The 13453-nt window shown below is 48.7% G+C and overlaps 1 protein-coding gene across 1 annotated transcript in view; it reads left to right on the top strand.

Moving 5' to 3' along the window:
• Nucleotides 1-10140: 10140 nt before the first annotated feature.
• DMBT1 (deleted in malignant brain tumors 1) overlaps nt 10141-13453 on the top strand; it is an 85351-nt gene continuing 82038 nt past the window's right edge. Inside the window, exon 1 of the mRNA XM_073019534.1 lies at nt 10141-10201. Coding sequence (XP_072875635.1) covers nt 10141-10201 — 61 coding nt within the window. The remainder of the gene's footprint in view (nt 10202-13453) is intronic.

Genomic DNA, 13453 nt, shown 5'->3' on the forward strand with positions numbered 1-13453 from the left:
ATGGAGGCCATCCATCGCGGTTTCCCTCCTCACTGATCAGGCATAGGGACCCCATTGTGGCCATGCCCCTCTTTAGCTTTGGTGACACCAGTGGCTCTTTTGTCCTTTGGTTTGGCTGAGTGTTGTGTGCTCGTCATTGCCCTATACGTGTTTAAAACTCTTCCTTTGTTCCATTTCCTTAGAGTATTTGTTGTGGTTTTCAACACTACCTGCCAAGCTCTCAACCACGGCTGACTTGGTAGCTGTTGATGAGTGAGCGGTGGATTTGGGCCTCTGCCTTAAACTCTATGTGAACCAGCTCTCTGGGACAGAGGGGCATGGCCAGGGCTTCAGGGCCCCCAGGGCCACACCTGCCACTGAGCTCACTTTGGGACTACAGTCGGCTCTTCAGCCAAGATGGGCAACAGATCCTTGCCCCCCCGTCCTTTTCTAAGGCTCTCCTTCTGGGTGGTGGGTGTCCTCTGAGCCGCTGAACTTGGCCCGCTTTGCTTGCAGTCCAGAGCCACGACCACCATCCTCAGTGTAGGAATAATAGGCTGGCAATGACAACGTCTCCATGACTGGACCGTGGGTGACTTGGGCTGATGCCCTGCCCAGAGGCCCTGCAAGGGCCTTGCTAGGCTTCTGCTCAGAACCAGGCTCCTGTGTATCTTCCCTCCAATCCTTGGGCACAGTGAGTTGTGAAGGCACAGCACCATTTGTCACCAGCGTCCCCTGCCTCCTGTTGATCACGCTGCCTTCCTCTTCTGCCCCCTTATGGTTTCACTGACTTGAAAGGCCCGTGCTTCTGGCTGAAGGTGAGAAAGAGAGGTGGGTAGAGCATGTTGGGCCCCGAGGAGAAGGCAGGCTGGTTGGGCTGTAGGTCAGGGGGCAGGAGGACCGTGAGCAGGGGCCAGATGTGCACAGGGGATGACTTTAGGGGAGGTGACCACATAATATCCCAACCCACCCCCCTTGCTTGGTTAAGGGGAAGGGGGCTGAAGCAATCACTGCCCTGGGATAAGAAGCAGGACAGGAGCCTGTAGTCCCAGCTACTTAGGAGGCTGAGGTGGAGAACAGTGTGAAGCCAGGAGGCAGAGCTTGCAGTGAGCCAAGATCATGCCACTGCACCTCCAGCCTGGGTGACAGAGCGAGACTCCATCACAAAAAAAAAAAAATAAAATAAAATAAAAAGGAAGCAGGACTGGGGCCAGGCACGGTGGCTCACACCTGTAACCCCAGCACTTTGGGAGGCTGATCACCTGAGGTTGGGAGTTCAAGACCAGCCTGACCAACATGGAGAAACCTTGTCTCTACTAAAAATCCAAAATTAGCTGGGCTTGGTGGTGCATACCTGTAATCCCAGCTACTTGGGAGGCTGAGACAGGAGAATTGCTTGGACCTGGGAGGCAGAAGTTGCAGTAAGCCGAGATTGTGCCATTGCACTCCACCTTGGGTAAAAAGAGCAAAACTCCGTCTCAAAAAAAAAAAAAAAAAGCAGCGGGACTGGGACCTATGGCCCTAGCTAGAGGCTCTGCCATGGAGCTTGGACTTCATGTGGAGCACACTGGGGTTACCACTGAAGGGTTTATTTCACAGGACAACATCGGATTTGTCTTGTGATTTTTAGGGATCTCTTCAGCTTCTGTGCCCAGGGGCCTTGTCTTTATTCTACTTTGGCTCCTTAGCCCCATGGCCACACACTGACCATAGCAGCTTCCAGGACTGTGGTCTGATGTGCCAGTCTCCACTTGGCCCTGGGCCCCAGCCCTCCCTCCCCTGATGGCAGCCACACGGCTGGTGATGGAGCCACATCCCATTTCCCTGATACCTCTTACAACCATTACCCGGCCCCGATATCACACCCATGACCATCTGTTTCCTCGCCTTCCAGACCCTTACTCCCGGAACCACCTGGGACTGTTTTCTTTACCCTAACCCATGGGGCTGAGTGTGGCTGCCAAAGACCCCACAGTCGAGTGGGCGTGGGCTCCTTTTATTTGTGGCCCAACCCCAGCTGCTGCTGGGCTCTTGTTAGTCCTTCTATGTACCTTAGGTCAGGGCCCTGTCCTACCCTCGCCAGGGCTAAATGCCCTCGGTGTACAGGTTAAGCTTTCATTTAGGTGGAGATGACCAGTGAGTAGTTGGAGGATGGACAGGAAGCAGGCACTGGGTGGAGAAGGCTAGGTTCAGTGGGAGTAGCCAGAGCCCATCAGGAGTGGGAGGGAGAAGAGGGCTGCAGCAGAGCCTGGAATGCACTCACTGTCTCCAGAGCCCACCCCTCCCACTGGGTTCCCTGTCTCATGTGGTGGCATCCACACTTGGTGGCAATGAATCCGATCAGACCTGGGAGTCATTCTGGGCTCCTTGGTCCCCTTTGTCCTGCCTCCCCTGATATCCATTCAGCCCCTAGCTCATGTTTCTCACTGTAATTCCCATCATCTCTGAAATATCTTCCTTCCCCACGGCTGCTGGCTCTGCTTCACCCCTGGAGTGCAGGGTCCATGACTTACTCACCTACGTGTGCCTGGATGGGGAGCCGGCCTGGCAAACAGACCAGTGTTCCTTATAAGTTTGCTTCGTGCAGATGTTCTCTGTGTTGTGCAAGCCTCAGAATCCCCCTGGAAGGCGTGTTAAAACACACATTGCTGGGTCCCACTCTGTAGCCTCAGATTTTGCAGTTCTAGCAAGTTGTCAGGTGACGCTGATGCTAGTGGCCTAAGGCCTGTGCTTTGAGAACCAGTACTATCGTGCATGGACTGATTGGTTCCAACTATGCTGGTACTCGAGGTATGGTCTGGTCCATTCAGATGGAAGTGGTTCAGGGGTCCATGCAAGAATTAGAATACCCTTAGATTCATCTGCATTTTTTTTTTTTTTTTTTTTGAGATGGAGTCTCTCTCTGTGACCCAGGCTGGAGTGCAATGGTGTGATCTCAGTTCACTACAACCTCCGCCTCCTGGGATCCAGCGATTCTCCTGCCTCAGCCTCCCAGGTAGCTGGGATTATGGGCCACCATGATGCCCGACTAATTTTTGTATTTTTGGTAGAGACGAGGTTTCACCATGTTGGCCAGGCTGGTCTCGAACTACTGACCTCAGGTGATCCACCCGCCTCAGCCTCCCAAACTGCTGGGATTACAGGCCTGAGCCACCATCTGCTTTTTGTGGCATCCTTATTCTACTGGACTTCCAGGCAATTCCAGCCAATTACAACCCTGCAGTTGTTTTCACACAACTCAGTAAAATCCATCCCACTGTCCCCACTGTCCCCATTGTTCAGGAACTGTGCAGTTGTTTGCTAGGCTTAAAGACAGGTCTGATTTAGGGGACACTTGATCATGTCTGTTTGGTCACTCATTTCAGTCTTTCTAGATTGACATGCATAGTGCTGATATCTTTGGCTTCCTATTCATCCCTCCATCTATGTCCTTTCCAAGTCATGAAGGGGATGAGAGAATGTCCCACAGCTGGAAACATCCTTTGGGTAGACATTGACCATGATCGGCCCCCTTTGAACCACAAGACTTCCTCTAAAGGAACTGAGCCCCAGTCTCTTAATTCAACAAAATGATCAACAAATGCTACCCTTCTGAAGCAACTTGAATTGAACACGAATAATTACAAAGTGAATTGAATTGACTGCAGCCTAAGGTCATGGGTGCTCTGGCTTGGAGGTGGCCTTTTTAAGAGTATCCCATATGTCTTTAAGAGTGTCCCATACCAGGGCTTCATGTCTGGAATTTGGGAGGGCAGTCGTGCTGATAAGCCCAGAACAGTTCTTTGTGCAGGACGGACAGGTTCCATTATCTTGATAAGAGTTTCTTTTGGACACCATCCAGTTTCCTTGTTCTCATTCTTTGCTCCCCAAGCAAACTGTTGGTATATAATTTTGTCCCTCAAGCAGACTAATTCTGGAGCCAAAGTATACACCCTATTGGAAATGAATGAATTGGCCTCCTGGTGTACCAATTAGTTTTTGGTGAGTACAATTAGTGTACCTGGGTTTCCTGGAACCTGATCACTCTGGGCCGAGCAAACTCTGAAAGGCTGAGGCTTGGTGATGCTGTCCCGCCAGAAATGGCTACCTCTGGCTGGTGCTTTGTTGACTTTGTCGTTGGACCTGTAACCGGGGTTTCTCTGCTCAGTTCCAATAACCCCCTTGGAGAGGCAGCACACTGTGCTTCACCAACCTCAAGTGCCTTAATGGGAAAGAGTTGCAAAATAACTTTGGGAGCACAGTGATTGCTGGTGAAGCAGAATGGCTCTTGGGATCTGGGGTGGAGAAATGAGGGTAGTACAGAAGGTCCGGGAGCAGGAGTCACAGCTTCAACCTCCTTTTATTTTCCCCCTTTCCTGTAAACCTCCCCTGAACTGCTAGTTGCCTTTGTGATTATAACCAGGTCAGTGTAGATCTAGTGTTGCCATTAAAAATATTCTCCCTTCACTCTTTTGGGAGTAGGCCACTTACCACCTTTTGTAGGGCTTATGTCAAAAAATCTGCACTCTTCCTGATGACCTCAGAGCCAGTTTTCCTTCTCCACCTATTCCTTTGAATGGTTCCAAATAGCAAGATGTCCTTTGATGGAGGGGACTCAAACCCATCATTTGAATGGAAACATAGTCTTTTGGTGGGAAGGGGAAAGATTCAGCATCTTTTGGAAAAATTCCAGGTTTTGGGGTCAGACATCGATTTAAGCTCTGGTTCTGCCAGTTTCTGGGTGTGTGACTTTCAGCGAGTTACTTAACCTCTCTGAGCCTCAGATTTCTTATACCAGGGGCAGTGAGTAGGTTAATGTGATGCCCTGTCCAGAGTCGTCCTCCCTACCACAACTACTTTTTATGCCATTGCATTGTTCATTTCCTCCATCATTCTTACCACAATCTGAAATCCTTCTCCCTACTGATTGATTTCTTGCCTGTTGTCTGTTTTGCTTCCCTGTGAGGACAGGGAGCGTGTCCATCTGGCATCAGGCTGCAGCCCCACTCCCTAGAGCAGTGTCTGGCACATTGGAGGCATTAGCGTGTATTTGCTGAATGAGCAGATGAATGAACAGCATTATCCTTTGGCAAACACAGAACTCACTTGAACCATCTGTGCAGAGGGGCCTGGTCCTCCTCTTCCAGATCTGCCCACGCTCATCCAGTCAATTCAATCTACAGATATATATATATATATATATATATATATATTTATTTATTTATTTATTTTTGAGATGGAGTCTTGCTCTGTTGCCTAGGCTGGAGTGCAGTGCCATGATCTCAGCTCATTGCAACCCTTACCTCCTGGGTTCAAGCGATTCTTCTGCCTCAGCCTCCTGAGTAGCTGGGACTACAGGCATGTGCCACAATCCCAGCTAATTTTTTAGTATTTTTAGTAGAGACAGGGTTCGCCATGTTGGCCAGGCTGGTCACAAACTCAAGTGATCTGCCCACCTTGGCCTCCCAAAGTGCTGGGATTACAGGCGTGAGCCACCGTGCTTGGCCTGAATGCAGATATTTCTTGAGCATCTACTACTATGTGTGAAGCATTGTTCTAGGTTCTGAGTATACAGCAATGGATAAAACAGACAAAAATCCCACCTTGTACAGCTTGCATTTTAGTCAGAGCAGACAGGCAAAAGAATAAAGAAGTGAAATAGAAGGAGGCCAGATGGTGAGGAGTGCTGTGGGGAGAGGATGGGAGTGTTAGGGAGTGCTAGGGAGGGGCAGTCGGTAAGGCTGCGTGGAGGAGGTGCTATGTTAGAAAAACTCTGGAGGAGAGGAACGAGTGAATCTCCAGCCTTTTGGGGAAAAAGTCTTCAGGCAGAGGGAGCAGCAAGTGCAAAGGCCGTGGGCCTGGATGATGGTTAGAGCGGGCAAGGGGGAGAAAGAGGCAGGGGTACCTCGTGCAGGGCCTTACAAACCATGGGGGGGCTTTGAGCCTTACTCTGAGCAAGACGGGAGGCATGCGATGGGATTTGTGTGTGTCAGGGGTCCCTAAAGGGCTGTTTGTTGCTGGAAGATTCTGTGGTTGGATGGCATCCTGATGAACGTGGAACTCATCTGTCCTTCAGATGGGAGGCAGCAGCTGCTGTGACTGCTCTCCTGGACACAGTCTCAGCTCTGTGTGGATGAACGTGGAGCTCATCTGTCCTTCAGATGGGAGGCAGCAGCTGCTGTGACTGCTGTCCTGGACACGGTCTCAGCTCTGCGTGTCGTTTCCCCTCTCTGGACCTCATCATCCCCAGCTGGAGGCTGAGTGGTGAAGGAGAACTGGCTCATCACCAGCCCCCATTGAACCACAAGACTTCTTTCTGGGGACCTCTGGACAGCATGGGTGAGCCGCTCACCATCCCCACCTTCAAAGTCATTGCCTGCCGAGCACCTGCTCTGCCTGGGGCACTGGAATTACAGAGGGGCAGCAGGAGACAACAGGTCTCAGCTTGGTCCTCAAAGTCCAGCAGGGAGGTGTGGGGTGGTTGGGGCAAGGGGGAGTGGGTGAAGGAGGGTAGGAAGGGGTCCCCTTGTAACCTGATTGGGAAGACCAGCTCTCTGAGCAACAAAAATGAGTGACATTATAAATATCAGATATACAATGTCAAAAGATTGTTACAACGATAACAATGACTAGCAATTACAGTGAGCTACTCAATGAGGGTACAGTTATGGTGTGCTACTCAATGAGGGTACAATTAGAGTTTGGGGTCAGACTGACACCTGAAGGGGAGCCCTGGTCACACAAATTATGGGTTGCAGGAACTGGAAGGCAATCAGCAGCTGCTGGAAGGTGCTGTAGCCCCGATCCTTCCCACCAGGTTCCCGTCCTTCTGTCCTCCTCGTCTCTCTGTCAGGTCACCAGCTCCTGGCTCAGAAATCAGAGACCCCTCAGAGGTGGGAGGTGGGAGGGGCCCTGGGCTGCCTTCCTGATCTGCATCTTCCTCTGGCTTCCCAGGGCACTGGTCTGTGGGTAGAAAGAATCTTTAGAAGACGGAGAACAATGGCCTGTTTTGGGAAGTCTGCCTGGGACCCCAGCTCAACTTCGTGGCAGCGATGTGTGCCTGGCAGCCCCAGGGACCCTGCTGGGCCTCTCAGTGCCCTGTCTTATGAAGGGAGGGCTTGGCCACCCACAGATAATCCTCAGCTCTGACGGCAGGTGGCCCTAGGGGAGGGGCCTGGAAGGGGGCTCCCTCACCACGGTCAGGAGATTCCACTGGCTTGTTTTAGGTTTTGGGGCTTCCCCATGAATTCCAATTTAGGAAAGGATTCTGTAGCTTTAAAAAAGGCCATATATGGCCAGGCACAGTGGCTCACGCCTGTAATCCCAGGACTTTGAGAGGCCGAGGCAGGTGGATCACAAGGTCAAGAGATTGAGACCATCCTGGTCAACATGGTGACACTGTCTCCACTAAAAATACAAAAATTAGCTGGGTGTGGGGATGCATGCCTGTAGTTCCAGCTACTCGGGAGGCTGAGGCAGGAGAATCGCTTGAATCCGGGAGGTGGAGGTTGCAGTGAGCTGAGATCATACCACTGCACTCCAGCCTGGCGACAGAGCGAGACTCAAATAAATAAAAAGCCACATATGACCCTTGTAGGGGGCTCTTCCCCATGAAGACCAGTCTTCTGGTGCTGGGATTTAGAGGCTTGGTCCGACCTCCCGGAGTGTGCTGTGGGGAGCCACTTAAAATTGCCTGGGAAAGGTGCTTTGCAAATGGGGCCTGGGCGCCGAGTCTCTGAGCTTTAATGGGCTTCTCTTGCTTCCTGTTGTTCTTCATGGCAGTTCTGGGATGAATCAAATGGAACTTTGTGGTTGTGGTCTTCCACCCCATGCTGTTTAAGCAGATGCTTCTAACCAGTAGGCAGGGGAAGATGAGGGTCCTCTGGGAGGGGCTGCTGCTGGAAGGGGTTGTCCCCCCGGAACCCTTCTCTTCCTCCAAGGAAAGACCTTTCTAAATGGTGTCTTAGGAGCCACAAAATGGCCTTGGGACAAGATGGGGCACCTGACGGTGAAGCCTGAGGACCCACATGGTGTTGGCAGGTGGCCCTCAACCCCATTGTCTTCTGCCTGCACGCCCGGGACCACCACATCCTTCTTGTTCCACTGATGTCACCCATTTCCCACCTGGGATGCCTATCTGGGCTGGCTTTGAAATGACAGCTAGCCTTTACCATTTCCTTCTTCCTGGTGTCTCATGAATAAAAAGCTCACAAGCCCTTGTTGTCTTAGGATCTTTTCTGCTAACCAGCGTGGACAAAGGATGCGGTCAAAACAACAAAAACAGGGAGGTTGCACAGTTCAGAAAATCCCACACATTATCAAGAAGGATGTCCCTGGCAAGCTGAGAGATAGCTGGGACATCATGCTTTCCTGGAGGGGAAAGCTCCCCACCCCCATTCCTGCACAGCTGGGAGAATCTCTCCTGTTCCTCCTCCAGTCTTCTCACTCTCATTTGCTGGGCTGACCCCTGCTGGTATTTCAAGACTGTTTGGTGCCACCCTCTCTGAGGGACGGCCTCCATCATCTGATTTAGATGCTTTACGTTCTCATAGTAGCTTGTACTAATACTTGCTACCCCCTGTTGAAATTGTCACCAGGCAGGTCTAAGACCAGGCAGTCTGCTTTTGTCTCAGAAGGACACTTATTACCCCTTCCTGTTCACAGGTATTGAGTATTCTTACCATCACCTTTCCCTGCTGTGCTCACGGCAGACAATGCTAATCTCTCATGACACTCTGAGGATCCCAGACCCCCTGCATAATCATTCTCAGTCCAACACTCCAGGAACCAAGGGATCACAATCCCCTTCTAAGAGGGATCCAGCGTGTGTCTGGTCTTGGGCATTCCCTGGTAGGTGAGTAACCCCGTTCTCTCATCACTCAATGCTTATCAGTTGCTGATCTGGCAGTAGGAGGATGAAACACAGTCAGCCTATTCTGTGTTCCTGTTCTCCTCAAGGGGTGAAGAGGCACCTGGAAACAACAGGAAGAGTTGTAGGATTAAAAAGGAAATCAAAGATTGAATGTAACTTTCATCTGGATGAAGCCAAAGGCAGACTTCCGGCCCTAAATTCTGACTGGTGGCTGACACAGGACATGGATTCATGGTACCCTTCTAGAATGCAGCACAGACTACTGATGAGCAGTGCATGGCAAAGAAGCCAAGTGTCATTTGATGGCCTCAGCCTCTCAGCTGAGAAGCAGGGCACAGCTCACCCAGGCTAGGAAAACAGAGGCAAGTCCTGGGAAACTGCCTGCCTTTAATCAAGAGTTACTGGCCATCAAGTGTCTTTTCCAAAAAATAAATGTCAGGCAACCTTCTCAGTAGAGTGTGTGGGGGGATTGTCAGACTCTGGTGATGACTTCTGAGGGTCTCAAAGAGTGAAGTGATATTTACATAGCAAATCCAATGAGGGGGATTGTGTGCAGTGTAGGTGGAGGTTGGGGGCAGGTTTTGTGGGTTTGCCAAGCTCCGAGGGTCATACAATGTGCATGTCAAATATAAGAAATCAAAGCCGTGGAAATGGTTGGAGGTGGTTCAGTTTGAGGTCATGTGTTTCTCAGCTCCTGTTGTGGAATTAGTGTGAGACCCAGAAGACTGTGGCCAAAGTTATTATGGACTCATGGTCTCCATGGAATCATCCCTCATGCCTTCTGCTCTCCGATCACATCCACACTCATGTCATCCTCATTCTTCCAAGGTGAGGTTACTTGCACTGCACAGGGGCTGATGAGAGAGTGTCCTGCCAGGAAAAACCATCCCAAAGAGATTCTTTCCCCCTTGGCACTGTGTCTTGTATTTGCTCAGCAGCCCACATCCTGTTCTGCCCCAAACCTTGGGGCAAACTTTCCACAGGTTAATTTGAACTCCCCAAGATTAAAATCAAGCCCATATTCAGGAAACACTTAGGAGTCTTCGAGGTTCACCTAGAAGGAAGTTGGAAATTGTTCACTTATGTCAGTGCGTTTGCAGTTGGGCAACAGCCAGATTGTTCATATGGCAATCAATCAAACACACCTAAGTTTTTCCCACAGATTAGCCATTGACTGTTAGCAAAAGCCCTCACTTCCTTATATTGATTTATAGCAGCAGTAGAAATATGCCACCCTAGAGGACACACCTCCTTTTAGCTAGGTACCTATAAATGTCAAGGATTTTCTATTCAATTGAGAACCCAGCAAAATGGGGATCTCCACGGTCATCCTTGAAATATGTCTATTATGGGGACAAGTTCTATCTACAGGTATTACATTTAATTATTATATTCATTAATTTCTCTCTTGCAGACTCAATCATGGCAAATTATATATACTGGTTTCCATTTCAAGGGAAGTTTTATATCAAAGAGTGGGTAGCCCTTTGCTGATAATTCTAATTGTTTGCAGGTATTCGGGAGGAATGGCTCTTTTTTGTTTTGTTTCTGGCTGAGAAATATAAATGGTTGTAGTTAGAAACAGCCAGTCATTATGTCAATGTTTTCAGTAAGTCATTCAACTAAAGGAATGATTGATTGGTCTTAGAAAAATCCCTGAAGTTCAGGAAAGGTGGATGTGTATTATTAAAGAGGCCCTCAAACTTTGCAGCAATTGGTTAAACACACAATTTGTGTGCTATGAAAACGGGCAGAAAGGATTCCCACTGTAAATGCCCTTTATGCGGCTTCTTTCTACAGGTGTGTCTGGCTTGATGGCTAATATTTGCCGAGCAAAATCAGGTCAAGTAATTGAGCACAGACAAAATCATTAAGATTCCAAGTTTGTCTTGGAATTCCAAGTTTGTCTGTCACGCACAGCTTTAAACAAACACTTGAAGCCCAGTCACTCAAGCATAGCTGTATGTTCTTAGAGTCAGAACGTGAGAGAGCCATCGGCAGAGCATGCTGATTGCCGCATCTCAATGGCATTTTGCAGAGATACTAGGGGAACAAGTGATTCTCAGTTTGCCTATTCTGTCTCTCTCTCTTCCTCTCTCTATGCCTCTGTCTCTCTCTGTATATATATCTTTCTCTCTTATCTATTGTGTAGTTATTATCACCTTTTCTCTCCCCTCTCTCTCTGTTTCTGTCTGCCTCTCTATGTTTCTCTCTCTCTCTCTCTCTGTATCTTTCTCTCTTTCTCATCTTTTGGGCAGTTATCACCTTTTCTCCCTCCTTCTCCCTCTGTTTCTGTTTCTGTCTTTCTCTCCCCGCCCCCCTCACCATATCTTCCTGTCTCTCTCATCTATCAGGCAGTTATTACTTTTCCTCTCTCCTTCCTCCCTTCTCTCTGTTTCTCTCTCCATCTCTCTTTCTCTTTATCTATTGGGGAGCTGTTATCACCTTTCTCTCTGTCTCTCTCTTCAACTATTGGGCAACTATTATCACCTTCCTTCTTTCTCTCTCTCTCTGTTTCTCTTCATCTATCAGGCAGCTATTACCACCTTCCCTCCCTATTTCTCTCTCTCTCCCTTTGTTTCTATCTTCTTTCTACCTTCCTTCCATCCCTTTTGCTTTCTCTTCCTCTCTTTATTCATTTCTTTCTTCCTTGTTCTATATTTCCTACTGCCATTTATTTTTCTTTTGTGTCACCTTTTGCTAGATTTATGAATTTCAGGAGACAGGGTAAAAATCACCTAATTTTCAGATAACTTCCAGGACTCTCACTCTCCCCCTAGGCTCAGTGGGGGAAGCTTTGAAGATTAAGGTTCATTTGGGAGGTTGCTTTCATGAAAGCAGCACCCCAAAATCCAGCCCTCACATCCGGGTGGTAGGGAGCAGGCCCACGCCCTGTGATGAGCGTGTGGAGGGGCTGGGGGTCACCACACCCAGGACCTCAGGGGAGTGGAGACTGGGCATCCTCATCCTGCCTCCATCAGAAGCATCTGAAGCTGGGAGGCTGCATCCTCAGCCCCAGCTCTTGTCAGTACCGAGTTCGCCCTCCAGATTGTCTCTGAACCGTGACATGGAATTCGCGTCAGCCACTGTAGATGGAGTGAATTGCCCTGTCTTTATCCACAAAGGAACAACAGGCAGCAGTGCTCTTGGATTGAGGAAATTTGTAGTTTGCCCATGATGTTATGTGCATACATATGGACAGACACGCACACATGTGCAAGCAGGCCTGTGTTTGCCGTTCAGAGGTGGGAATTCATGCTCTCTGAAATGGACCCATATTCTCTTATTTAAATTTGCTAACATCCCTGAAGTTAGGAACAATTATTTCCACATTTCAGGTGGGGGAACTGAGGCTCAGAAAGGTTATTGGCTTGTCCAAAGACAGCACTGGTGAGTGACTGTGTTAGGGCTTGAATCTGGATCGAATTCATTAGCATTCAGATGACAGCTCTGGCCCTCTGGCCCACTGGCCCTTGCTGCTCCTTGCAGGTAGCTGAGGTGATGAACTGAACTGTGGCGTCTTACTCAGTGTTTGGAGCCTGGTCACAGAGCCTTGCGCTGAAAGTACCAAGGTGTCAAGCACCTGTCAGCTTTGGTCTTCATGCAAACTCTGGAGAATGCCCAGGTTTGTGCTGGGCAGGAAGGGTTGTGGTACCCACTGGCTGGCCCCAGCAATGCCCCTCCTCTGCCACTTGCCTGCTGTGGAGCCTCTGCGAGTCTCAGTTTACTCATTTATAAATGGGGGTTATGTTCCAACCCATGCAGTGTCTGGCACATGGACAGAGCCTCAGAACCATTTAGTGTTGCTACTCTAGACATTTTCCTCATGTTTTTTCCAAAAGCAACTTCCTAAAGTAATGTGAACTCTTGGATTGGATCCTGGAACAGAAAAGGAAAAACTGGTGAAATCCAGATAAAGCCTGGAGTAAACTTAGTAGGAAGGTACCAGTGTTCGCTTGTTAGCATGAGAATCACTTGAACTCAGGAGGCGGAGGTTGCAGTGAGCCACGATTGTGCCACTGCACTCCAGCCTGGGTGACAGAGTGAGACTCAAAAAACAAAACAAAACAAAACAAAAAAAACCTGATAAATCGTTTTCCAGAAGTGATTCTTACTTCTACCAGTAAAAAACAAGAGTAGCCATTCCTGTACTTTCACCAGCTCTGAAGTTACTGTTCAAAAATCTTGGCTGAACTGCTGGATGAAAAAATGCCATAGAGTCATTTAAGTTTGCATTTCTTAGTCTATAGTGAGAGTGAACATTTTTAAGCCATCTGTACTCCTTTTCTTTGAATTGCTTATGTATTTTGTCCAATTTTGGGGAAAGTTAGTGTCTTCCTTATTGATTTATATAAACTCTATATATTTGGGATACTTATACTTTGCCATTATATTGATGACAAATATTTTCCCAGTTTGTAGTTTGCCTTTTAATCTTGATTTTTTTCTGCACGCATATTTTATATTTTTATGTAATTAAATACACTGCTGTTTTCCTTTGTGATTTCTGCAATTGATTTTTTTTTTTGAGATGGAGTCTTGCTCTGTTGCCCAGGCTGGAGTGCAGTGGTGTGATCTTGGCTCACTGCAACCTCTGCCTACCGGGTTCAAGCAATTCTCCTA

The sequence above is a fragment of the Chlorocebus sabaeus genome, chromosome 9, assembly GCF_047675955.1.
Source record: "Chlorocebus sabaeus isolate Y175 chromosome 9, mChlSab1.0.hap1, whole genome shotgun sequence".
NCBI classification, from domain to species: Eukaryota; Metazoa; Chordata; class Mammalia; order Primates; family Cercopithecidae; genus Chlorocebus; species Chlorocebus sabaeus.